The sequence below is a fragment of the Heterocephalus glaber genome, unplaced genomic scaffold (assembly GCF_053883595.1).
Source record: "Heterocephalus glaber isolate CG9 unplaced genomic scaffold, H.glaber_assembly_v1.0 deba00001606, whole genome shotgun sequence".
NCBI classification, from domain to species: domain Eukaryota; kingdom Metazoa; phylum Chordata; class Mammalia; order Rodentia; family Bathyergidae; genus Heterocephalus; species Heterocephalus glaber.
This window is the reverse complement of record NW_028258377.1, coordinates 33,688,015-33,713,391: the sequence shown is the minus strand read 5'-3', so window position 1 is coordinate 33,713,391 and position 25,377 is coordinate 33,688,015. Positions and strand designations below refer to the sequence as shown.

Here is a 25,377-nt window from a genome sequence, read left to right as displayed (position 1 = left end):
TTTGGCAGATAAATATGTGGACAGAATGTCACGGCAAACGTGATTAAATCTGGGAATCTGGATGAAGGACATAAGAGAACTACCTGTATTATTTTTGTGGCTTTTGTAAATCTGAAATGATTTCCCTTGAAAACAAAGTGACAGTTCTATTTTGAGCAAAAGTAGCTGCGCGTGGAAGACACATTGAGGTCACTTTCACCATGGCACCATCTGGTTAAAGGGGCTGCCCTGTGAGGCTGATTTAGCTCAGCGCATCGTCTGGTGCTTACAACTGAGACCCACTCTGTGCTTCTGGGGCAGTTCTTTGCCTTACTCAAGGATAAAGTCTCCTAAGGCACACCTTAAAACCCACAAATCGGCTCACATCCCTTTAACAATATCTAAGAACCCTGACTTGGCAAATGGCTATCTTTAAGAATGACATTTAGTACTTAAGACCAGACTGCAGGGGAACCCAGCAGTGAGGAGGCTTTAGACACAAGAACTCACCTTGATTGCATTGGTGTCCCGGATGAGTTTGTTGATGTCAAAGGCCTCTCCACCGAACTTCCAAGGATTATGCTGGAAGACAATCCCTTCCCCTCCACAGCTGTATAAAGTGAAGGAAGGCCTGTCTCCTTCTCCTCCTACGTAAGATGAGAAAGCTTATCTGTTCTGTACTTCACCAGCTTAGCTACTTGTTACTACAGTATGGCTACACCATACTGTAGAATGAAAAAGAGTCACACTTTTGAAACATTCAAATGCAGTGGAATAAAGTCACTGCCCTTTCTGTCTGAACACAGTTGTTGGGATGAGTAGAAAAGATAGACCAATTCTACCTTAATTTCTATGACATAATGTGTTACTTTAAACATTCTTACATGCAAAATAGTAGTGACATCAAAGCTGGGATCAGAAAACAAATGTGTTCTCAATCAAAGGTTCTGAAGTATTTACTTTTTCTTCCAGGAATGGGTAATCTTGGGGGCATTTAAATACATGGAGCTGCGGGACTTTCTAGGACTAATTATAAGCAAGTGTCCACGCAGCAGTGGTTTCCTTAGCTTTACAGCAACCTTCTAGGTTGAAAGGATGTAAGTTCAGTGTTGAGTTCTGATGATTCACACTATTTTCCCTCTCTGTGCAGGACAATTATTACAGAAATGTATAAATCTTTCATTATAATTAATGAAAATATAATGAACTTCTATTGAATGTTCTTTTAAAAATATTATGGAAGACCCATTTGCAGAGAAAAATATGAAGACAAAGCAGAGGGACTAGAAGGGGGAAAGGGGAGAATATAGCAATCAAAGAGCAGGACCCAGCAGGAGATAACAGAATACAATGAAAGTTTGGAGGCATTTATGCCTAAATGGTTTCTCTCAGAAAGTCCAGCTTATCACCTACCACTGCTGCATTCGTGGCCCTCAGGGGATACACCAGGCCGCAGAAATGGTCTCTGCACTAGAACATTTATGATTCTTTCTCCTTTTACGTTCTGGGCCGACACCGAAAGGGAATGCTACCATATTTGTAAAAGAATGGCTTAGAGACTTACCGAGTGACATGGGAGGTACTGGGGGCCCCCAAGCTAGCGTGTACACAGTCTTCTTATGATATGTGCTAGAAATCTGTGGAGGTCTTCAGGGCAGGGGTGGAGAACAAATAAATTCAAACAAAATGTCACAGTAGAAAACAGAACATCTATTTCTAACAGGTCTTTAGTTGCTAATATTAGAGAAAGATAATCTAACAGTAATTTAACTTCTCCAAATAGTGGATTGTAACAAAGCAAACACTAGCATACCCTGTAATAACTTCCACTACCAAAACATGTGAGCCTGAACATACCGTACAAGTGTTCCCAGCTACCTGGCCTGTATGGGGTCATGTTTCTCCTATCTCCCTTCTGAGCTGCCCACTTCAACTGTGTCACAAAACCTAATATTACTGCAGTTAGAAGTGTAAAGGTGATCACAATTAGTGAAAAGTAGGCCACTTTTCCCATCTGCCAAGACAGAAAATGCAAACTATTCCATTTAGAATTAAGGTTACTGCTAAGCATACATCGTCACCATCCAAGTATTTTCAGCTTTTATGCAAGTTACAAAATTAGAAGTCATCTCAGACCTACTCTATACCACTAACATCACATTATTAAAATGTGACAAGATTTCAGGGGAGACATTTAATTTTATAGTTTTTGACTGTCTTTTTGAGGAAGACTTGTTCCACTGTTTTTGAAGGTTTTCTGGTTATAAGGATGTGTCAGTAAGGAATGCTTGACTACTTAGGGGGAAAAGGCAGCACTGTTATTAATTTTAATATAAATTCTATTTGTGTGATTTTATTTTATTATTATTTTTTTTGGTACCGAGGATCAAATTCGGGACCTTGCGCTTTCGAGGCAGGCGCCAGAACCACTGAGCTAAATCCCCGGACCTTGTGTGATTTTATTTTTTGAGACAGGATCTTTCTATGTGAGGTTCTCAGTGGCCTGGATCTCACTATGTAGCCCAGGTTGGCCTTGAACTTGGGCAATGCTCCTGCCTCAGCCTCCCAAGTGCTGGGATTATAGGCCTGCACTGCCTCACCTAGCTCTTTGTCTGATGATGATTATTTTATTTTTTATGGTTTTAGAACTCTAGAACCTATGACTGAGCTAGCAGTGGAGTTATGTACTTGCAGGTGTTGACAAATTGTGATCATTTCAGACAATTAACAAAACTACTTTGGCTAAGGGACAGAAGAAGCCATTCTGGGCCTGGGGATTTAGCTCAGTGGTGCCACCCACTGCCTTGGAAGCGCAAGGTTCCAAGTTCAAGCCTCAGTACCAAAAAAAAAAAAAAAAAAAAAAAAAGAAGCCATTCTGGATGAATGCCTAACAGTGCATCCTATACCAATATCCTTTCTCCTGGGACGCAGTTTTTCCAGAGTTATTCAAATATTCAGCTTACAATAATAAGAATCAGACTAAATGAACTAGTTAGCAAGTTTATGTTATGGAAGCTACTTAAATATACTTTTATTTTCTTAACTATCTCTTGGAGAGTGTTAACTGAAAAAGAAGAGTCCACTGAATGTGGGCTCCACATGCGCACACGAAGCACTGCGTAGGAAAGGAGGGCAGCTCTGCAGTACACACTGCTCTCTTCAGAAGTGAATGGTGGGTTGGGGGCACCTTGTACAGGAGCCACAGCTGTTGGAGCCAGGGCTGTGCCAGCGAGGGGAGGCAGACGCCATGCCATCAAACGAGCGTGGCTGTGTTCCCAGGAACTTTAGTTTTAGACAGGAAATCTGAGTTGTACCTCACCATCTGACGCCACAGAGTACTGATTTTCCCCAACCGGTTAGGTGAGAGCGCTCTTCACTCCTGGGGCACAGCTCCCCAAGCCCTGGTCTGGAGCTGCTGTCCAGCGAGGAGCTCAGCTACATGTGGCTCATGGAGCTGAGGAAGTGACTAATTGTATTTAATTTTGATTAAACAGCCACATGTAGCAGGTGGCTACAGAAACAAATGGCCCAGTTATGGACTGATAACATGAGTCATAAATATGCTTCCTGGCAATCATGGTAAGTGTAAGAAGCAAGTGGGATTTAATTTAATAATATATTTTACTGAACTGAGTATATTAAAGTATTATTTTAAAAAATTATATTATTGATTTGTATGAATATTATGAAGTTACTGTTAATTTCTTAAGTCTCATTAGGGTATTACTGCTACATAGGAGAAGGCCTTTATTCTTAGAACTGCAAAGGAGGAGTGTCAGGATATTCGAAACTTTGTTTCATATGGGGTTTTTTTGGTACCGGGGATTGAACTCAGGACCTTGTGCTCACAAGGCAGGTGGCAGCACCGGTAAGTTAAATCCCTGGCCCAACTTTGTTTCATATGCACCACACTGAGACACACACAGACACAGATTAGACAAGGCAAAATGTTAAATGACAGAAGGTACACAGATGTTCTTTACACTTGTCTTTCAACTTTCATGTATGTATAAAACCTTTGGAAAAACAAAAGCAAATGGTGTATATTAGTGATGCTCAAATATGATAGGATGAATCACCACTACCTGAAAAGAAATTTTTAAATTAAATTCTGAGTTCTGAACCTTGGTATTAGAACCAGAATTTTCTTCTAAAAAAGCCTTTAATGCTATTTTGAGGTGTATCCAGGTTTATGAATTCAAAATGAAATCTATCACCGACATTTTGGCCAACGGGCTAAAAAAGAATTGGATTTCTTACTTGTTGGAGTAGGTGTCGTACAATCCTACTTTTCCGTCATCAGTTCCGAAAGCTAAGCAATGTTCTTTCTTTGGGTGCCAGCATAGCTACAAGAAGAGTTCCCAAGTGACAACTTATGAGAAAAGGAGCACACATTTAAGGGAATCCTTATGTTAACTTCTAAACATTCAAATAGAAAACTTCTTTGCTCTTTATTTCTTCTAATTCTCAATGTTTAAAAGAGAAAAAGGTTTAAAAACAAAATTAAAGTTACTTGTAACTCACCATCCAAAAACCCCCATAATTTTCTATCTCTATTTTCTGACATTTTTTTGCATAAGCTTAGATATACACAACAGAAAAAAACAAATGAGCTCAAACATTTCACTGATGTGCATGATACACTGTGAATTGGGGATAAGATTGCAGAACAGTGTAGAAAATGTGATTCTATTAATAATTGAAATTTGGATTATGGAAGTGGGGGTACTGCAGTAGAGGGTATGGCGGGAAAAAATGATTACGTTCTCAGACTCTGTATTGTTTGGTTTTCTTTTTTCTTTTGGTGCCAGGGATCTAACTCAGCTCCTCATGCATACCAGGTAGGTGCTGTGCCACTGAGTTACCTCTGTGGCCCCTGGTTTTCTTTTTAAATCACATTTACTGCTTTTAGACTAAATGGCCACGGTACAGGTATCATTTGAGAGAAAAACAAGTTATACATGTTTTCTAATCTGGATTCCATGTATGGTTCTGTAATTTCATTTTTATAAATTATTTTTTTACATCAAAAATATCTACACTATTGTTTTTAATAGATACCACTCTAATATGTGGTTGTATTATACTATAATAATATCTTTATGAACATATACCGGGTTATTTCTAGTTTCTTACTATTAGAAAACATGAACAAATCCTTAATTTTAAACTCTGAATTTGGGGACAATGGGTTTTATTAGAGGGACTTTCTGCTTTCCTAGGTTCAAATTTCATTGAAAATATCCTTAAACATAGCGTTCACTTACACAAGCAGATAATCTCTAAAACAAAAAACAAAAAAATAACCCCAACCCACTTATTTGAAAAAAATCTTAAAGCAGCAGCCTTACCGCCGTAACCTTGGACTTGACACCTTGCCAAAAATTTTTCACGTCATAGTTGTTCTTTTTGGATGATGTGTTCCACACCCGGATCATGCCGTCCCCAACACCTATAGCCAAATAGCCTGTGTCCTCAGGAGAGAAGGCCAGGCTGTATGCAAACCCCCCAAGGGACGGCAGGGTCCAGCAGCACTCCAGCGTGGTCATGTCCCAGCATTTTACCTGAAAAGATGGGGGTTAGGGCCTAAACATAGAAAAAAGCAGAGGTATAGGAAAAAGACTCCCATGTTTCAAATGGAGTAGGCTCAAAGAGTGGGTAAGCATACTATAACTTAACTATTTCAGTAGGAATTGGAAAAAGCATCTCTCAGGAAAAAAAACAGCCATAAATTATATATCTCAAAGGGATCTTGGAATCTGTTTATTCTCAGAGATGTCCAGGGAATTCAGCATCATACAGTTAATACACGAGAACCCCGGCCTCCCATTTTCCAGTGGCAGCCAATACAGCTCCTTCTACTGGCTCATTTAGTAAACTCTAAATAAGGATGAATGTGGCCTCAACACACAGAAGAACCAAAGAGCTGCTAGCTAAAAAGAAAAGCACCTTCTTGAACTCAGGGGAGGAGCGAAAAGTTTTTAATCATTGCTTGTTGAACACAGGAGCATGAGAGAAAAAGTCTATCAGATAAGCCTAGCCTCACTGCAAAATGGGTCACAGACTCTTAAATACAGCCAGTTCATACTTGGAGGAACTTTACCAAGAGCAGATGATTCTGTTGCCTAAATTGCTGTCTAGACCAGTAGAGATGTAGACGTAGGCCAGAGTAGGTGTAGTAGCGACAAGGGCCCAAACTGCAACCCGTAACCCACGTACTTAGCAGAAAGCGCCAACACTGCAATTAAACCTGAACACTGAGGTTTAAGTTTAAAAACAAAAACAAAAACCTCATACATTAGCATCTTTTGTCTTAAAAAAAACCACGTGTGCCATAGGTTTGCCTCTACTGGAGGATAAGCCAAAGCACAATGAGCTCACACATCCTTTTGTGGACACATCTACTCTTTAAGTCTGCTTTAGCAAAAAGGCATCTCGGTAATCCCTCACATTTCCCCTACCAGTGTGCTGGGGACATATTTAGAGCTGATTACTAATGGGAACTGTGAGGCTGGAAACAGGGGTCAGATCGGGTGTAAGGACTGACATCTCAATCTCATCCAACTGCGCTACCAGGCAAAGGAAAGCAAGTAGTTCTTACATCTCTATCCATTGATGTGGACAGAAGCAGGTGCTTGTCGTCCTCAGTTTGCAAAGGACATAAATTAAAGACGATTCTGGAATGATTCTGCCCTTCTGAAGCGCTAAAGAGGGTATATTTCCGTCTCCAAGACTGGGTGAGATCCCACAGCAGCAGTTCACCTCTGAGAAGGAAGAACACAGGCACTAGTTCTCATTCATAAGCAATCTGAAACAAGGGATTGCTGAGCTGGGGTCTGGGCTCTGAGTTGTATAATGATTGTTCCTTGCCAAAATACAAGTAAAACGACTGCAGAATGGGCTAAGAGAGGAAAAATCCTTTTCTGGGCTTCAGAGATTTGCTGACAGGAAGTAGACTGCCATATCCATCATGTTGGGAACTCAGTCTGCCACAGGGAACAATTATTCAGAATGTAACAATATCTGGGTGACTGCTTTGCTTCCAGATCTAGACATTCTCACAGACTGACAAAATTCACATTAGCCTGATTTGTGTTGGTTTTTAACCGCTGGTTTTGCTTCAGTCCTGTGTATTTTCCCCAGAATGTTGAGCTGCAGGTACCCATTGCTCTGTACCATAAAAGCTGAAGTTCGTGTATCCCTTGGCAGCTGTTTTTCCTGATTTGCAAATCTGTTTTGCAGCCACACACAACTGTCTTTACTTTTGCCTACAGGGAGGGGAATCAAGTGGCTATGGAAGATGGAGGTGAGAAGGATACTTTATTATACACCTTTGTTCTTGAAACATTAATGTACTAGACTATCTTTGAAACAGATCGCTCCAGTAGCTTTAATTATGAATGCCACCACCCCATATTTAGCCTTTGTCTTTTCCTGGCATACAACTCCTAAAATTCTTGAAATCTCCAGAATCATGAGCATCCTTTTTTTTTTTTGGTACTGGGGATCGAACTTGGGCCCTTGTACTTGCAAGGGAGGCACAGGCGCAGAACCACTGAGCTAAATCCCAGGCCCCAATGAGCATCCTTTTTTATATTAATGAGCTGACTGATGGCTGGCAGCCTGTAGGTAGCTTCAGGATGGGAAATGCTGGCCCCACCCCCAACCTCCACACAGAAGTAAGGTAAGGGGAGGGTAAATTGATCACCAATGGCCAAGGGCTTAATCAATCATGCAAATGTAAATAAGCAGCCATAAAACTCAGAAGACAAGGCTCTGAGAGCTTCCTGACAGCCAAACAGCCTAACACAATGCGTGGACAGTCCTGGTGGGAAGGAAGGGAGCTCAGAGGGCAGAGACACTCTTTGCCTGTCTCTCACACCTCACCCCATGTATCTCATGTGTGTCCTTTAATATCCTTATAGTGAACTGGAAAATGTATGGTGTCCCTCAGTTCTGTGGGTTGCTAGTGCAAATTAATTGAACCTGAGACGAGGGCTGTGGGAACCCTGAATCATAGCCTGTTGGTCAGAGGAGCAGGTAAAACAACCTGGGGAAGTGTGTGTGGTCGGGGGAGTGCTGGGCACCAAGCCCTCAAACTGAGGGATCTAACACCCTCTGAGAGTCAGAACTGAATTGGGATAGAGGACACACGGCTCGAATCCGTTGCAGAATTAATCCCTCACTTGCTGAAGGGGAGAAATCCCCTTACCACTTGGGGGTCACAGAAGCCTTCTGTATTCACTGTGGTACGAGAACAGAGGAACAATGTTTTTTGCTATGGAAAGGGCTCAATAAATTTTGTTTATTGAAGGGCTATAATCATTCTAAGAAATAGAGAATGTTACTACCACTTCCTCTTTCTACACACTGAAGCTGTGTACAGCAAGTAACTGAAGCTCAGCACTGTCAAGGTTCTTGCTTATGACCATGAACCAGGTAAGCATCAGATTGATTCTGGAGTTCATCTGTCTCTGACTTAACCCCCATGGTATGGTTTTGATGTTTTTATGACTCTGCTAGTTGAAAGCACAAGTCTTATGATTTTTCCATTTTAGATGGTCTATCATAATACAATGGCCATCACTGTGTCTGCAACAAGAGGTCTAGGAATCACTGAGGCCAACAGAGACACAAAGTCTATCTGAGAAAGCACGACCTTAAGACTCACCCAAAGCAACTGGACACCAGCTGTGTCGGCTGATTCTTGGGCCAATACAGGGTCAACCAAAGGCGCTCTTTAACTGTCGGGTCCACACCCCCTCCTCTTCTCTTCAGAAAAGGGATTTTCAAAAGCACCACTCCTACAAGTTAGGGAAGGACAGCAAGCACTCAGGGTAGTGAAGCTACTTATGTGGAGTCACCAGCAGTTAACAACACACCATCAGTGATTTAAGTCTGTTAGTTTGGTTGCTTTGACTAAATACCAGATTTTTTCATGAAACATTATTATAAATAGTGCTTAATCTCAATCTGGCTACATTTAGGTTAAACAAGATTTTATGCATTGTTTAGGCGACCCAAGCATGTTAAGAATATTTTTTATTTGGGGAAGTGTTCTCAACTAGAATTGAGACTCCAATGTGGTAAGAAAACCTGAGATTTTCCCAAGTCAGGACAGAAACTGAGGTTCCTTCTTGTTGGCCATAAATCCACGCAGGGGAAAAACACAGCAGTCAACATGGTGTAGTGGGGGAGCACCTCCACCAGTATTACACTACTGGCTCCTAATCTGTATTTTACATCCGAACCACAAGTACAGTTTTGAAAAACACATATGCCAGTGTCCAACTCCCAGAGATTCTGATTCAGTAGATATGAAACAGCGTCCAGGACCCTGTATATTCAGAAACGCTCTCGCTGATTCTGCTGTACAGAACTGAAGGCCACTGTATTTGACAGTTCTAAGTTTAGAGGTTATTATTCTGGAAGGATTCTCAGCCCAAGAGCCCCAAGTGGATTTTTAGCTTAGTTTGGGTAAGGTATAAACATGCAGATGTACACTTCTATACTGGATAGATATCATGTACTCTGCAGCTCTTCTATTCCTGTGACCCAGGCGTTTGCCAAGTTCCAATATTCCCATTCTTATAGAAAGTATCTTGCTCTTCATACCTAATAGCAACCCTTGTATAAAGCAAGAATGTTTGCCTTCTCTTGAAATGCATCAGAAAACACAAAAGCCCTATGGTCAAAGCATAGAAAGCTCCAGCCCAGGCTAAACTGGGGCACTAGTGTTTGGGACAGGAGAGTAAAGAACAGATTTCTGATAGATGATAAACTCTCAGAACAATAAGATGGAACAAAAGGCAGCCATTCTACCAGAGCAGTATAGGTTACATCACAAGGGACGTCACACATCAACCTCACCTCGGCCCCTGGCACAGCTCCAGATTCGAATGGTCTGATCTTTGCTTCCAGTGGCTAAGTAGCAGCCTTTTGCCTCTGGAGTTTGTGTCGTAACTTTCCCATTGGTAATTTCAGGTTCTTCTAAGAGACAGATGGAAATGAGATTTCAAATTTGCATTAAATATGCACGTTACTTAAAAAAAATTAACTCACGAGGGTTCCCAAAACCTAGGTATCTCTTTTTCTTTTTTTTTGGTACTGGGGATCAAACTCAGGACCTTGCATTTTCGAGGCAGACGCAGCACCACTGAGCTAAATCCCTGGCCCTTTATTTCTTTTTCATAGGTCCACTGTGAAACCTAGTTTTAAAATACAGTTCAGACAATTTAATTCTATCCACTTTGTTCTTTAGGTCTGAAGAGCATTAAACTCTCCTTTTAATCATCTCTACCTGAGTTTTCTTCTTGATTTATGGATAAACAATCTTCACCAGGCAGGGGACACCAGGCTATGGAGTGGATTTCATCATCGTGGCCTCGAAGCCTGTGAATAACTTCTCCTTTCTTACTGATGTCAATTATAACCACCATGCCATCCTTGTAGCTAAAAAACAACAGTTAGAAATGTTCATGAAAAATCAAGACAGTCCCTCTAGTAAACATTTTGGCTTACGAGTCACCACTGTGGACTTCTAAAAGTTACCGAGGTGCACTAGGGGTAAGGGAGAAAGGGAAAAGACAGGAAGCATTTTTGTTCTGTCCTTTCATGCCTCTTGGTTATTAAAACCCTCCTTCCCGACCAGACTCTTGGCACCAGTGCTGTACGTATTTTCTGGCATAAAACTCTTTAACAGTGAGCATGTCTTTATTTTATTGTTTTAGAAAAATCATTTTATTATATACAGCTTTGGAGGATAAAGCTGTTTGTAATGTATTTACATATTTTACTTCATTATAACTAATGATACTTTTCTAACTACAAACTTAACAAAGCCACTGTACTCTACTGTGAAATTCCCGCTGACATTTTATGAATTCAGAAGCTAAGAATTTTTAATAACTTTTTAATAAAAAATGAACTATTTCAGACATAAATATCTACTACCCAGCTTAAAAAAAAGTAATCCAAACAGTTGAAGTGCTCTACACATTCACCTCAATCAAACCTCTCCTTTCCCACAGATAAATCACCAACTGTAAATTTTTTATTACATCATTCCTAGCTTCTTTTTGTATATAGTACTAAATGAGACACAAAATTATTCTGTATATTTAGAAACCTCCTATAAATGGCATCATGCAGTCTGTCTTTCCGAAGATGGCATTTTTCATTCCTTCTGAGTCAGCCATACTAATGTATAATTCTAGCTTCTGTTCAGTCATCTATGCTACCACATTAGTTCCGTACTGTACAGACTTATCACAGTTTAATCACCATTTTCCTTCTGAAGGCCCTCCAATTTTTGCTATTATAAAAACAAAAAGGTTGGCTGTTAATATTCTTGTACATATATAGGACGATTTCAGATTTGATGTCCAGTGATAGAGTGCCAGCATGTAAGATATGTGTATATTTGTTTTTTTAGAAAGTGCAAAATTGTTATCCAAAGTACTTGTAGCTATCCACATTCCCGACAAATTACACAATTCTACAGGGAAAAACCATCATTACAGATTAAAAAAACCCAACCAACCAAAAGAACTCTAGAAATAATAGTATGCCAGTCTGAAGACCTGGACTTTGAGAATCACAGTTATGAGACCTAACTGCCATGAGATCAAACTGTTTTGAAGGTTGAGTAAGCTTTCTGGAAATAATCAGTTTTGAAAGATCCTCTAAAAACAAATTCTTAGATCCATAACCAAAGACTTTCCACTACTTGGGTTCCTGCTCTTCTTTCAAGATCTGTCTGAGTCAGGCTGCTCAGACCCCTGAGCACCGCCCTTTCTGCTCAGCCCTCTAGTACAGCAGTGGTGTTCTGGTTCCTGACCATGGGTCCACAGACCTTTTGTAGCTTCCTGTCACTCACCTACATGTGTCTTCCCACCCTTTCCCTTATAACCTGCATTTAATACTCCCACAACCCTACATACCTCCTCTGGCTTCATGCATATTTTTACAACATATTTTGTGCAAAGTTTGTCTCTACCAGACACATCCCCCAACCATACACTGGTCTCTTGCATCCATGTTCTTCAATAGTCTAGTAAGAAGGCCTCTGCCAAGTCTCCAAACTGGTCGGAACAGACATCTTTGGGTGAGAAGTGCATGGGATGGCAAGGGAAAGGCAGTCTTGATGATAAATAAGAAGACAGAGCCCTTCTCAATCTAGAGGGAGGGCTCAGCACCAGCGCCACAGCAGTCATTTCCCTCTGGCCATTCCTGTTATATCTAAGAACAGTATTTGACACATGAAAAATGTGAAAGAAAGAAAACATTTCCAGCATTTGAAGGTTGGCTGCAGAAATCAGACATGAAGAATGAGGAAAGTATAGTATCATGGAAGAGAAAGAAATGAAACAAGAGAGTGTGAGAGACAGTAAGAATCTGGAAGTCACAGGCAAAATGATGCTTATGGTTCAGGGGAGCAGTTAACATTTGTAGAAAGTTTTCCTTGAGGAATAAAGGCACAGGAGAAGGAAACACAAAGGAAACTATGAGCATAAGCAAAAACCATCAATACAAAAGGCATAGTACTTACCCAATGGCAACTAAGTCCTCATGATGAGGTGAACAAGTAAGACAGAAAATTGTCCTGGGTTCTATGAAGAGACGCTGGCTGTCATTTCTGTTAATCCAATAGCAGAAAACGACTCCTTTTTCATCTCCTGATACAATTAAGTCTTTTACTTGAGGAGACCAATGCAATGCTGATATTGTATGCTTCAAAACAAAATGACAATATAGATTTGTTTCTAATTTGTCAATGCTGGATTTTTACTTAATTTTTAAACTGACTCTCAAACCAACATAACACAAGGTGCATCATAGGTACTTAATAAATACCTATTATCGCTATTATTTTGTTGTTTTTGTTCTTTTGAGACAGGATCTTACTATGTAGTTCAGACTGGCCTTGAACTCACTATGTACCCCAGGCTGGCCTCAAACTCATGGTGACCTTCCTGCCTCAGCCTCCTGAGTGCTGGGATTACAGAGCACCCCCCCCCCCCAGCATTCTACTATTTTGTAGCAACGTATTAGCTAAGGGATGAGAAAATGCAGACTAGTGGGGACCAAAGAATCATTAAAATTTTTCTTTTCTTTTCTTTTTTTTTTTTAAGTACCAGGGATCGAACTCTGGTCCTTGTGCTTGCGCAGCAGGCAGCGAAACCACTGAGCTAAATCCCCGGCCCTAAAATTTTTCTTTCCTTAAATAGATAACACAAAGTTCTTACAAAGCTTAAGTAAATCTTTTTCTTTCCTTTGTTCTCTCAAAAGGCAAGTATATCAAGTAACGGTCTGTTTTAGAAACAGGGTTATCTTCTCATTTACAGTTTATATTTACTATTTTATATGAGTAACCAGCTATTAAATAGTAGACTTCGCAGATGGTACTGTATTTGTGTAACTCCTCAGCTTTGCTGTGTGGCATGAAAACAGCCACAGACAGGACTTCACTGTGGTTGTATTCTGGTAGCTATTTGTAAAAACAGGAGGTGTCACAGTCTGCTAACCTCTAGTTTATAAACAAAGTATGCATTTCCTTTAAAAAAAGTTTTGAGACAACTTACAAGGGTAAAGTTTTGTATCTAATTTATGGATACAATTATAAAAGTCACCTTGAGCAACTGAGCTAGGAAAGTACTGGAAACAAAAGAACTACAAAGATACTTAAAAATGTACTGAGAAATCAGTAAGCCATGGTACCTGATGGAGTGCGTGTTCTGTCACAACTGTTTTTGTCTCCACATCCCATATTTTCACAGTCCCGTCATCCGAGCTGGTGGCACAGAGATTGTACTGACCGGGGTGATGGGAAAACGTGAAGCCAGAGACCCTCTCAGTGTGTCCCACCAGCTCTCCTACGACTTTAAGCGAAACCAGACTTTAGGTTAATTAAAAAGCTATCCATGGGGCCGGGGATTTAGCTCAGTGGTTTCGCCGCCTGCTGCGCAAGCATGAGGATCCGAGTTCGATCCCCGGTACCAAAAAAAAAAAAAAAAAAAAAGTTATCCATGATTCCAGACAGAATCCTACTGTTACTGACTGATGAGTGAGCAGATGCTTTGGAGTCACTTAACCCACGTGTGTAACAAAAATACCCACAAATCCGTGACTAGAAATCTCAGATGCTGGTACACGACTTTAGACCATTTTTTTTTCCCTCTCTGAACCTCGGCAATCTCAGCTGTAAAATAATGTTGATAGCCCTCTCTGTGCTTAGTTCATAAGTTGAGGAGCAGCGCAAATGAAAATGTGAAAGCCATTTTTACTTAGATCTGGCCACAGGTCGTTTGGAATGGAATGTCTAATATGTCATATCCCGAGGCATAATCAAAGCCTACTGCGGAGCCTGACAATATCTGCAGGGTCTTAGGGCCTGCAGTTGTACAGAATCTCAACTGTAGAGGGTCCCAGGAGGCTAGCAAGCACTAGGGTAGGGGAGGGAAGCCACGTGTCTCTTAAATAGCCGGGGGCAGCTGGGGCTAACTTCAGGGAGCCAGCGGTCCCACGTGCGGGCGCCAAGAGGCGGGACCGGTCGGCCCCAGCGCGCTGCCGCTCATTCTAGGGGACTCCTCCCGATTCAGCTTAGTGACTCTGGGCAGACCCTTCTCTTTGCTGGAACTATCTACAGAAAAAGAGGTGGCTACAGATGACCAGTTAGCGCCCTCGGGGAGAACAAGAAGGTTCCGGCCCAGCCTCGGAGAGTTACCTCGAAACGGGGGCATCCCAGGGATCGCGCCCGCGCCTGGGCCCACGCAGACAAGAAAGACAGAGGTCCGCGCCGCGAAGCCGAAGAGGCCCCCCGGCACTGCATCGCTGCTGCGGGTGCAGTACCAGTTGGGGGAAGGCGGCAGCGTTTGCGGCTCTGGCCCCATTATTCTCCGAGGCTGAAGGAAGAGACCTTTCACAACCCCAAGCCGAAGCCCGGAAAGGGGCGGAGCAGGCTCCAGGCCCCGCCTCTTCGGCCGCCGCTATGGTGCGCGCAGAGGCCCATCCTGCGCCGCGAGCTCCTTTCGAGAGGTTGGGGGCGGCGCGCTCTGAGATCAGCCTCCCAAATTGGCCGGGGCGGGGGAGCTGGTGCTGCTTCAATCCAGCCCCGAGGTTAGGCATTCTTACTTCCCCCAGCAAGGCTTGTAATTAAGGAGCCACCACCCCACACTGCCGCTTTGCTCTTTGGACCTGTTACTCTCCCCTATTTTTTGAACGCTGTGTGTCAGAGCACTTTGTTAGTTTTGGAGGTGTTTGAATGGTCTCTAAAAAAGCCAATTAACCAAAAGATAAAAGGACGAACCAGAAAAGGAAGAGTTTCTGCAACTGGGTGCGAATTTGGATTCTGGGTCCTTGGTATTCAAAGATTGCAGAGAAACCGAGTGGAGTGGCTTTTTTAATTTGCTTGACTGAGCGCCTCCTGTGCTAAGGGAACTATGTGGTAAGTGATGTGGAGGAAAAAGAATGTAAGTCTTCTTCCAGCTCAGAACGGCAAACAGGCTCAGATTCTGCTCTACTCCTGTACTGCTTGTTTGCATTCCGCCCTGGGACTTCCGAAGAACATGTAGCAAAGCGAAATCTGATAGGGTCAACATACATTTGGAGGCACTGACTTGGGAGGCACCCAGCCCTATACTGATCACTACTTTTGTCGGGGGTTATTTGAGACTTTAATCTATCCTAATGTTTCTGATTGGAAGATACTTCTTGCTGTGTTGGACTGCTAGGAGGCCTAAATGAGCTTTAGTGGAATGCCTGTTGAGTATATGTAGTCATTACTGACAAGAAACCCGAGGCCCACCAGTGTGGGGAACTTTGTTCTCCTATTCCTTTCAGACCATTTGTGAAGTGGCTTACAATATTTCTGGAATTCCCGGAAAACACACTAGTTTTCTGTCCTTAAATCATTCATTCTCCACTTTCGCGGTCTCCAGGACACCTGTTTCCGGATTGGGACGCAACCTGGAGTATTGCGCCTGCGTGTTGTCAGACGGTAATTGAACGCGGAGGCTTCCGTAGGGGGCGGGAAGGAAGATGGCGGCGGCCGTCCTCAGAGAGTTGGGTAAGGATTTCTGCGATTAAAGGGCAAAAGAAGGGAGTTAAGACGAGAATCTGAGTTGATCTCTTGAATTAATGTTTCAGGCACATTATGGATACAGAATTTGAGGAGCCGGGGGACTCTGGCCTTGGGGTAAGTCTCCCCTTGCTGTCTTAGGAAGGTCCAAGGCCTGCCCATTAGTCTGTCACTTGCTGAACGCTTATGTGTTACGTTGTGTTTCAGGCTCTCGGGCAACAGGGAGAGCTTCAGTCTCTGATTTGATACACTGTATTTACCACATCATATTGGGTAGCCCTGCGGGGACCAGGATTTCTCATTGCCCAAGGGTTGTGAATGTATTTTTGGAACAGTTCTTATGCTCTTTTTTTTTTTTTTTGGTACCGGGGATCGAACTCGGGTCCTTGGGCTTTTTATGCTCTTTCAGAACATGATTGGATTCTTCCACGTATACATGGGAGAGACCAACTTTTCTAGTTACCTCTTTAGTTACTTGCTCACGTGAGCAGGGACTGTGTACGTGCTTCACATCCTGGTTGACGTTGTGTTGAACTCTTACTATGCATTATCTTTTCTCGTCCCGGGTACACAGTAAGTACTCTATGCCCATTTTTCAGACAAGGAAATTGAAGTCCTCAAATGTAACATAGTTTGTCCAGTGCTACTCACTTACAGGAAATTTTAAAGTCTTTAACTCTTAGAGCATTCTCTCGTCTCAGGACAAAAGCGTTCCTTAAAAGTTAGGGAATGTGGTGAGTTGAGTTTGGCCTAGCAAGAAGCCTGCCTCTCCCCTTCAGCAGTACAGTATTTGACATTTGGAAATTGATACTGTGGTTGTAAATTTTCTGATTTGTGTATTTCTTAGCATTTATTTTGGTTTAGTTCGGAGACTTCAAGACAGGTATGTTGGGTATAAATTAAACTGTGATTTTGGAAAAGTTACTTTCCTCTTTCTAAGCTTCAGTTATCTCTTAAGTGATATGAGAGTAATATTAGTACCTATCTCATAGATTTTAAACACGGTTAAAAAATATAATGCTTATGAAATGTGTAGCACAGCTCGTGGCATATAATCCCTGTAAGTTCTAATAGCTAATCATGTTTATCATCATGAATTACTAGTGTTTTTTGTTATATTGCAAATTATTGAGTTCTCTTTATACTTCTGTCCTAGATTCATGATTCTGAAGGGATGAAGTCGTGGGCTGAAGAGGAAAATAGGAAGCCCTTAGGATTTGTCTAAATTTTGCTTTCTTAAATTATCTTGTATCCCAGCCGTACTGATTTACTTACTTTTTTTTTTTTTTTTTGGTACTGGGGATCAAACTCGGGACCTTGTGCTTGTGAGGCAGGTGGCAGAACCACTGAGCTAAATCCCTGGGCCTTGATTTACTTACTTTTTCTGAAGATGCTGTGCATTTACTTCTTGGCTTTTTCTTGCTGTGACCCTAACTTCTTGTAACAGCATTCCTACTTTTATTCAAATCCCTTCTCAGATAGTTCCCTTTTAGGATGTTTTCTCAGATCTTTCTAAAATGAAAAGAAATGAATCTCTCCTTTGGCTTAGTATGTGTGAATTGTATAATGGCTTTGTACAGAGGTATCTGTGCCTTTTACTAGCTTGGGTATCTTGGAGAAGTAGGGCCAGTTCTTGTTTCTCTTTGTAGCTTTGGCATTGGGTCTAAAAGTATTTTGATAATGTTTGTTAATTTGATTGGATTTTTTTTTTTTTTTCTGTACTGAGGCTTGACCCCATGGCCTTCGTACTGAGCTAAGCCTTTTTTGTTTTTATATTTTGAGACAGAGTCTCACTAAGTTAGTTGCTAAGTTGCCCAAGACTGGGCTCCAACTTGTGATCCTTCTGCCTCAGCCTTTCAGAGTGTTGGGAATATAGACTTGTACCACAACACTCCTCTAATTTGAATTGTTTTGCACTGACTTAATATTAGGAAACTCTGAGCAAATATCTTAAGCAATTTGGCCTCATTTATATTTTATATAATATATAAAAGTGTTGGTTTTGCTAGATAATCTGTAAGGCTCTTTGCAGTTTTTTTTTTTGAGTCAAATCCAAATTGTTACGGTTTATTATCTCTTATTAATATACCTCTAAATGTAGTTTGCTACTTTTCGCGTAAGACTTTTACATCTATATTCATAATTGGTCCTTTCCTTCCCATACTATTCTTGTCAAATTTAGGTGCCAAGAATAACAGCCTCAAAAGTGTGCCCACTTTTTCCGTGTTCTGGAATAGTTCATATGAAATTATAGTTGTTGTTCCTCAAATATTTACTAGTATCCACTAGTACAATACCTGGATCTGGTTGTCTTCTTTGAAGTCTGATTCTATGCCTTTATTATAAGTCCCATCAGCTTTTATTTCTACTTGAGAAGGTTTGGGCAGTTTTTTTCCAGAAATTTGACCATTAAAACTTCCAAATATATTGGCAAAATGAAATTGTCATTGTTCTAATTTCTACAGATTCAAGAATTACATCCCCTTTTCCATTCCTGAGATATATATCTACTTCTGTTCTTCTTTCCTTTATTACTTTTCGTAGAGTTTTAGCCTTTTTCTTTTTTTTCAGAAAAATCAGCATTTGGCTTTGTTGATCTTTTCTGTTTCATTTTTGTTTCAATTTTATTCCTGTTTTTTATTATTACTTATTGTTTATATTTTTCTACTTTATATGTTCTTGTTCTGCTACTCTTTTTCTTTCTTTGGATGTTTAACTCATTATATTCAGCCTTTATTTCTATTCTAATGGAATTATTTAAAATTTTGTAATAGTTCCACTGTGATCATGAATTTGCCTATTTCTTTTCACAGTGCTGCCAATTTTTACTTTGTATCTGTTGAAGCTATGTTCCTTGGTGAATACATACTATTTGTATCAGTTATCTTCCTGGTGAATTTAATCTGTTATTATTTAGTGATCCTCTTGCTTTTTTATTATTCTAGTTTTGCGATACATAATGTTTACATACCTTGTGAGAAGTTATTATATGTACATAACACATCTTAATTCCTTTTCACATCTTCTTCCATTGTTGTTATTTGTTTTTATTTTTTGGTTCCTTGGATTAAACCTGGAGCCTTCACACTGATCTTCATCCCCAGCACTTTTCATTTTTTACTTTGAGGCAGGGTCTTACTAAGTTGTTAATATGCCCAGACTGGGTTTGAACTTGCGATCCCCCTGTCTCCACCTGATTGCTGGGATTGCAGGTATGCACCAGCACATCCAGCTTTAGTTTTGGTTTACTTTGCAGTGATTGGGATAGAGCCCAGGACCTCATGTGTACTTGGCAGGTTTTCTGCTCTGAGGTACACCCCTGGCCTCCGGGATCTTCTTCGGATCCTCTTCATCTCTCGCAATGCTTTAAGGCCTTAATTTTTTCACTTCAAAATATCTATAATCAGGCTCTTCTTGCTATTTTCCTGGAATATTCTTTTTTGTCCTTTACTTTCAGCCTTTCATTATCTTTGTGCATTATTACAACAACTACTACTACTACTATTACTCATACTACTACTAGTACTACTATTTAGAAGTGCTGGGGATTGAACTCAGGGCCTTATGCCTGCTAGACCAGTGCTCTACCAACAGCTGTATCCCCAGGTTTTCTACTGCAGATACGGCTCCCCTCTACTATAAACAGGTAGGCTTTTTTTTTGTCTGTTCTGTTAAGTATTATCTTTCTATTGGAATATTTTGTATATTTATATTCAGTGTAATTACTGATATACTTGTATTTAAAATTAGCACTTTATCTTTTATATTCTATTTGTTCTATTTAAAAATTTTTCATTTTCTTTACTTTCTGGATTTGTGAAGTATATTTCTCATTCCATTCATTTTCTATTACTACATTTGAAAGTCACACTTGGTCTTTTCTCTCTGCCTGCTTTTAGAGTTATCATTTTGTCCCCATGATGTACAAAGGAACATAATTTTTTGTTTATCCTCTTTGGGATTCTTTGGATTTCCTCTATCTGAGGGTAATTTTCTTCTTTTAGTTTTGTAACATTTCCAACCGTTGTCTCCTCTGATATTACTCTTCCTGCTTTCTCCTATTCTGTTAACCAAATACAAGCACTTCAGTCCTTCTCACCTATACCTAGGTCGGCAACCCCTTAGCTTTGCCTCCCTCCTGCATTCTGGGGGAAATCTTCAGCACCATCTTCTAGTTCTCTTCAGTTACATCTAATTTGCTCTTAAATTCCCACATTGATTTTTAAAATTTTAATTATATTTTCCATTCTTAGAAAATATATTTAGGTGTTTAAAAATTACCAAGAAAATTTATTACAGTATTATGGTTTGCTCATATTTTCAGCTTCCCTAATTTCTTAAAACATGTCTGTTTTTATTCTGGTCTTTTTGTTTGTTTGTTTTGGTACCGGGGATCGAACTCAGGTCCTTGTGCTTGTGCAGCAGGTGGCGAAACCACTGAGCTAAAATCCCTGGCCCAATTCTGGTCTTCATAGTTCCCTATCTACTGGCTCTCACTTTGGTATCGTGCTTCCTTCTATTTTTACATTTTGGCTGTGAGATCATACTGCTTGGATAGTGACCGTCAAAACTACTGAAGTCTGTGTAGAGCACAGGTTTGTGTCAGTGCTGCCAGGTACATGGGAACATACCCAGCCAGGACTGCTTCAACCCTCATTATTGGTCTCAGCCTTCCCAAGTCCAGTCTGTGAATTCTTTTTGAAAATTCAGTTCACGATTCTTGTCCTTTTGACCTCTGCCCAGCAGGTCTGAGGAAGGCAATTTTCTTTTTCTGGGGAAGAGAGGCCATAGGTATTTGTACTATACCCTCAGGCTAGAGCCTTGGGGCCTGCCGGAGTCTTGGTTATAGGAGAAAGGGTTTTCTCCCCATACCTCTAACATCATAAAAATCAAATCTCCAGGTTACCTGCGTTGGATAAATACTCTCATAGCAAAAGATTGCCTCAGAGCCTGATTTTCAAAATCTGTTGAGTTTTTGGCTTCTTAGAAATTCTTCACTTTCCCGCCTTCTCACTGATATTTTTAAAGGATTGCTGAAATATTTTATCCATAATTTAAAATTGTTTGAAGTGGGCGAGTCAGCTAAGGTATTCAGTCTCCCACACAGCCAGAAACAAAAGCCAGCACAAGGAGTTCCAGAGTTTTCATCTTATTATCGCAGCCTCTCCCTTCTCTTCTTGTGACTTCAAAGCTTCCGGATTCCTCTGCCTGCGACTCCCGCCGCTGACACTCAGGCCTCTGCTGGTTGCTGGGTCCGTCCATCCCAGTGCAGCGGGCACGCAGACCCCGAGCAGTGTGAGATGCAGCCAGAAGCCTCCTGGTTTCATTTTGTTCAGTCAGAGGCGACCGGAGCCAAGCGGAAACCCTGGTGGCGGGATTCGGGCGGGAGCGAGGGGCGCCCTTTGATCGGTCTCACCGGCTGTGGCCGGGCTCGGGCGCGAGGGAGCCGGGGACGCTCCAGCTCTCGGTGCGGTTGCTCTGCCGCGGTCGCCTCGGCTGCCCTGTTTCTGCCCCCTGGACCGGAGCCCGTGACGTCACCCCCGGGTCCGCCTGGCCAATCGCAGCCATCTGTGGGCACCGCCCGCGCGTGTGTCCGCCCCAGGCAGGTGCGCGGAGCAGCGGGTTGCGCTCGAAGGGCTCGCTTCGGCCTGCAGGGGTGCAGTTTTGAAGTTATATAATTTTATGAATCCTTATTCTGGACTTTATATAAAATTGAGGAATTGACCATACGAAAACTTAAGTAGAAGTTGGGTGTGATGGATCAGGCCTGTAATCCAAGCACTTGAGAGGCCGAAGCAGGAGGATTGCCTCAAGTTTGAAGCCAGCCTGGGCTACACAGTGAGCTCAAGGATAGCCTGAGTACATAGTGAGAGCCTGTCTCAAAGAACCAAAAAAAGGGAAAATTAAGTAGAAGGAGAGAAATAGTTTTCTAACCATGTAAAGTTTTACAAATCATTTCATTCAATGATTGGAGGTTTAATGGCATACAGGTGCCAGATAAGGAGTAGAACTGAACTAGGAAAGAGAATGGTAGGGCCTGTGGCAGTCAATACAATGCATTCCTTATCTAAAAGTGTTGGACTGAGTTAAGAAAAAATTGTTTCTATAGGCAATATCTGGTAGCAGACTCAAGGTGTGATCACAGTATACAGTGAATGTTAAAATTTTTAAAAATTATTAAAGCAAAAGACATTGCTGTTAATCCCCCTCAAACTACTCCCCCTTTCTTTGAGCACACTTATCCCATCCTTCTTGCTACTTTGTAAAGCAGTTCGGGAAGTCCTCTTTCAGATCTTTATTTGTGGTGTCATCACAGCCTTGGTGTCCTGAATTGATTCCAAACGTTTACCTTTCTTGGTTACTTTGACTTTGGGGAAGAGCTGGAAGTTGCATGGTGCCAGATCTGGTGAATAAGGTGGGTGAGGACTCACCGTAATATATTTACAAGCTTGCTTTTCTGTTTGAAGGCACTTGAGAGTGACAGTCACTGTATTTTTGATCACACTTGTAAAGATAACTGTGGAAGACTTCCACAGTTGCACACACCATTAAGCTCAGCACTCTAGAGGCTGAGGCAGGAGGGTCACCATGAGTTTGAGGCCAGCCTGGGCAACATAGTGAGTTTAAGGTCTACCTGAACTACACAGCGAAACCCTTTCTCAAAAACCAAACCAAATGACACCAAGCAATCAGATTCTGTGCTGGAAATAGTCAATACCCATGCTGAACTCTTAGATGAGGTGACATGTTTTATTTGGCATCCTTTATAGAACAGTGGGCAAGAAGAAAAGAAATTGAAAAAGTTACTTTTCTATGTAGTCAAGTCACTCCTAAAAGCCTTTTCTAAAGTAAAGGGTAGAAATTATCTCTGATTTTCATTTATCTATACTTTTACTATTTTCTTTGCCATGATCAGCAAGATTTCACAACCACATTGATTTTCTCTGTCTCAAAACGTCTCTCGTAAGACGTATGTGATTGCATTTAAGGCAGAACCAGATATTCCAGGATAAGCTCCCTCCTTTCATGATACCTATCACTTTTGCCGTTAATACCTATCACTTATGCCAGATTCTTGGCATAAAGATGTATGCATCTTTGGGATCACTAGAGATGTAGCCCACTACATTCTCTTTCAAAAGTGATTCTTTAGATCATCTTAGACCCTTTTTCAATAAAGATGCTCTGAAAATCAGACTTTTGCTCCTCGCGTGGCCCAGAATGCTGGTCTTTGTTGAACACTCAGCTCAAGTCCCATCTCCTTAAAGTCATCCTGATTACCTCAGCCCATGTACTACTCCTTCAGACATCTTTATGCCCATTGCACGTTTATAGTTCATTCTAACTAACTGAATTTTCTATTTTTAAAATTTTTCTCAGCGATTGCATTTTTAGTGGGGAGTTGGTACATTTACATAACATCTTAATTCTTTTTATGTCCCCTTCCCCTCTTCTCCCTCCTCTCTCCCTCCAATTCTTGGCCACCTTCCCTTTTGCAAAAGAGCTATGTCCCTGTTTCCTATTACCTTCTATTTTGCTTTAATTTGGGTTTCTCATATAAGAGAAATTCATGGAATATTTAAGCTTATGTTTCTGATTTATTTCACTTAACATTATGGTCCCAGATGCATCCATTTTCCTACACATGACTCACGTTTATCCTTCTTTATGACAGAGTAGTACTCCATTGTGTAAAAATACCACATTTTGTTTACTCATTCATCTGTAGATGGACATGTAGGTGTATACGTCCACCAACAGAGGATGAATTTTTGATGTGTGCAACTTAAAGGATTAGTCTTAAGACAGGAGAGAAAATCTTGGGATGAAGGAGTGATGGTGGCAGAAGAGATCGGAAAAGATAGATCTAGGTTCTATGTCCTTTTCCAGTAACTCAATAAAGTGAGAATTTCCTCTTTTTAAAAAAAAATGTGGACTGCTTTATGAATTTGCCTGTCATCCTTGTGTAGGGGCCATGCTAACCTCTGTATTGTGCCTAATTTAGTATATATGTGCTGCTGAAGACAGCACCCAACTGAATTTTAAATCATTTGAACATTGGAAATGTTTTATGAATCTTTGTGTCTCCGTCACCTAGAGCAGTACCTGTAGTTAAAAGAAATACACACATATGTGCAGATATCTATCTATCTATCTATCTGAGTCGGGGAGAGAAGAAAGTCATTCCCTGGTTTTTCGCATAAAGTTAAAATTTTTGGAATTTCTTTGATGAAAAGGTATGTAAGTTGGGTGTTGTTCTGAATTCTTTGCACCATGGTAGCGTATTATTAAACTGAGGGTGGTCATATGAATCCCCAAATTAGTCACATGGACAGATGTGTGGGCAGTCTGGGCACCCCTTTTGCAGCTGGCAACTGAAGTGCGGGCAGTGATGTGGAACAGAGGCTTTTAATTTGTGAAGTCTGATTCTAACTCCGCGAAGATAGCATCAGAGTTGAATTCAATTGTTAGCCAGTGGATGTTGGAGAATTGGTTGTTGGTGTGGAAAATCTCCACACAGTTTGGTGTCAGAAAGAAAGACACCATGGTACTCTATCCTTATCAGCTGATTAGTAAGTACACATTGATAAAATGGAAGTCAGCCTGACAGATGCCGAGTTGCCAGGAATTGAGATTCCTGTTTTTCCATTCCAATTGCAAATTAAGCATGGGTACAGATTTCTAGCTTTATGTAATAGCACAGCTTGTGTTGATTATCCACATTCTTCATACTTTTTAAACTATTCTTTAGGACCAAAGGAAGCCTTTAGAAGTTGTGTACGTCCATGCAATAAGTTACCGATTACACTGTGGCCATTACTCTGAATAATATAGCAGTGATCTGAAACAAACATTTTTTTTTTTCAAATGATTATTTACACAAGGCTTCCAATAGTTTCTCTGAGGGAAAATTTAAGGTTTGTGAAATGGAATTGATCAAGAATATGTGTTTGCCCTTTTTGATTTATTCTCAGATTATTTCTTAAAATTGTTTTGCTTCAAATTGTGATTCTTTCTTTGTACTTGATGTGTTTTGTTTGGATACCTTGGTGTTTAAAAACTTTTAAAATCTAAAAAGTGGAAGTTTTCCAATAAAAATCTAAGTTTCTATACTCTTTCATGTGTTGCAAGGAATAGCAGCAACTTTCTAGAGCTGAAGAGTGTGCCACCCTTTAGGTGGAGCATATAATCTTTGATTTTCCTCACTTTTTCACCACGTGTAAAATTTTCGCCTGGTTGTTTTCATCCAGCCTTCTTTCATTACTTGCTCCTTCTGTATTTTTCCATTTATTCTACAGATGTGTATATCAGTGCTTGCT

At 40.9% G+C, this 25,377-nt stretch overlaps 3 protein-coding genes and 1 non-coding gene across 15 annotated transcripts in view; 2 read left to right on the top strand and 2 right to left on the bottom strand.

Moving 5' to 3' along the window:
* The window catches only part of Cnot8 (CCR4-NOT transcription complex subunit 8), a 106,131-nt gene extending 95,500 nt beyond the window's left edge, over window positions 1-10,631 (top strand). For 3 of the 5 annotated variants that reach the window (XM_087194534.1, XM_087194537.1, XM_087194535.1), the window contains exon 7: window positions 10,241-10,631. In XM_087194534.1, the coding sequence (XP_087050660.1) occupies window positions 10,241-10,246 (6 nt within the window). In that variant the 3' untranslated portion in view covers window positions 10,247-10,631. Of the gene's footprint in view, window positions 1-4,790; window positions 4,821-7,253; window positions 7,286-8,293; window positions 8,419-10,240 lie in introns of all 5 variants that reach the window. The other 2 variants (XM_087194529.1, XM_087194530.1) reach the window with 1 other exon arrangement.
* Window positions 1-14,939, bottom strand: part of Gemin5 (gem nuclear organelle associated protein 5) — a 46,312-nt gene extending 31,373 nt beyond the window's left edge. For 2 of the 5 annotated variants that reach the window (XM_021240757.2, XM_021240758.2), the window contains exons 1-11: window positions 14,705-14,939; window positions 13,699-13,859; window positions 12,530-12,711; window positions 10,280-10,431; window positions 9,850-9,966; window positions 8,651-8,783; window positions 6,581-6,743; window positions 5,331-5,543; window positions 4,240-4,325; window positions 1,544-1,626; window positions 490-626 (exon numbers count right to left, since the gene is read on the bottom strand). In XM_021240757.2, the coding sequence (XP_021096416.1) occupies window positions 490-626; window positions 1,544-1,626; window positions 4,240-4,325; window positions 5,331-5,543; window positions 6,581-6,743; window positions 8,651-8,783; window positions 9,850-9,966; window positions 10,280-10,431; window positions 12,530-12,711; window positions 13,699-13,859; window positions 14,705-14,870 (1,593 nt within the window). In that variant the 5' untranslated portion in view covers window positions 14,871-14,939. Of the gene's footprint in view, window positions 1-489; window positions 627-1,543; window positions 1,627-4,239; window positions 4,326-5,330; window positions 5,544-6,580; window positions 6,744-8,650; window positions 8,784-9,849; window positions 9,970-10,279; window positions 10,432-12,529; window positions 12,712-13,698; window positions 13,860-14,704 lie in introns of all 5 variants that reach the window. The other 3 variants (XM_021240752.2, XM_004836504.3, XM_021240759.2) reach the window with 2 other exon arrangements.
* Window positions 14,940-14,984: 45 nt separating this feature from the next.
* The window catches only part of Mrpl22 (mitochondrial ribosomal protein L22), a 32,412-nt gene continuing 22,019 nt past the window's right edge, over window positions 14,985-25,377 (top strand). The window contains exons 1-3 of one of the 4 annotated variants that reach the window (XM_087194540.1): window positions 14,985-15,096; window positions 15,918-16,045; window positions 16,126-16,174. In XM_087194540.1, the coding sequence (XP_087050666.1) occupies window positions 16,018-16,045; window positions 16,126-16,174 (77 nt within the window). In that variant the 5' untranslated portion in view covers window positions 14,985-15,096; window positions 15,918-16,017. Of the gene's footprint in view, window positions 15,425-15,911; window positions 16,046-16,119; window positions 16,175-25,377 lie in introns of those variants that run through there. The other 3 variants (XM_021240826.2, XM_021240834.2, XM_087194543.1) reach the window with 3 other exon arrangements.
* LOC147822993 (U6 spliceosomal RNA) lies at window positions 23,983-24,088 on the bottom strand. Its single transcript, XR_015444915.1, has one exon. It is a non-coding gene; the product is annotated as a U6 spliceosomal RNA (small nuclear RNA).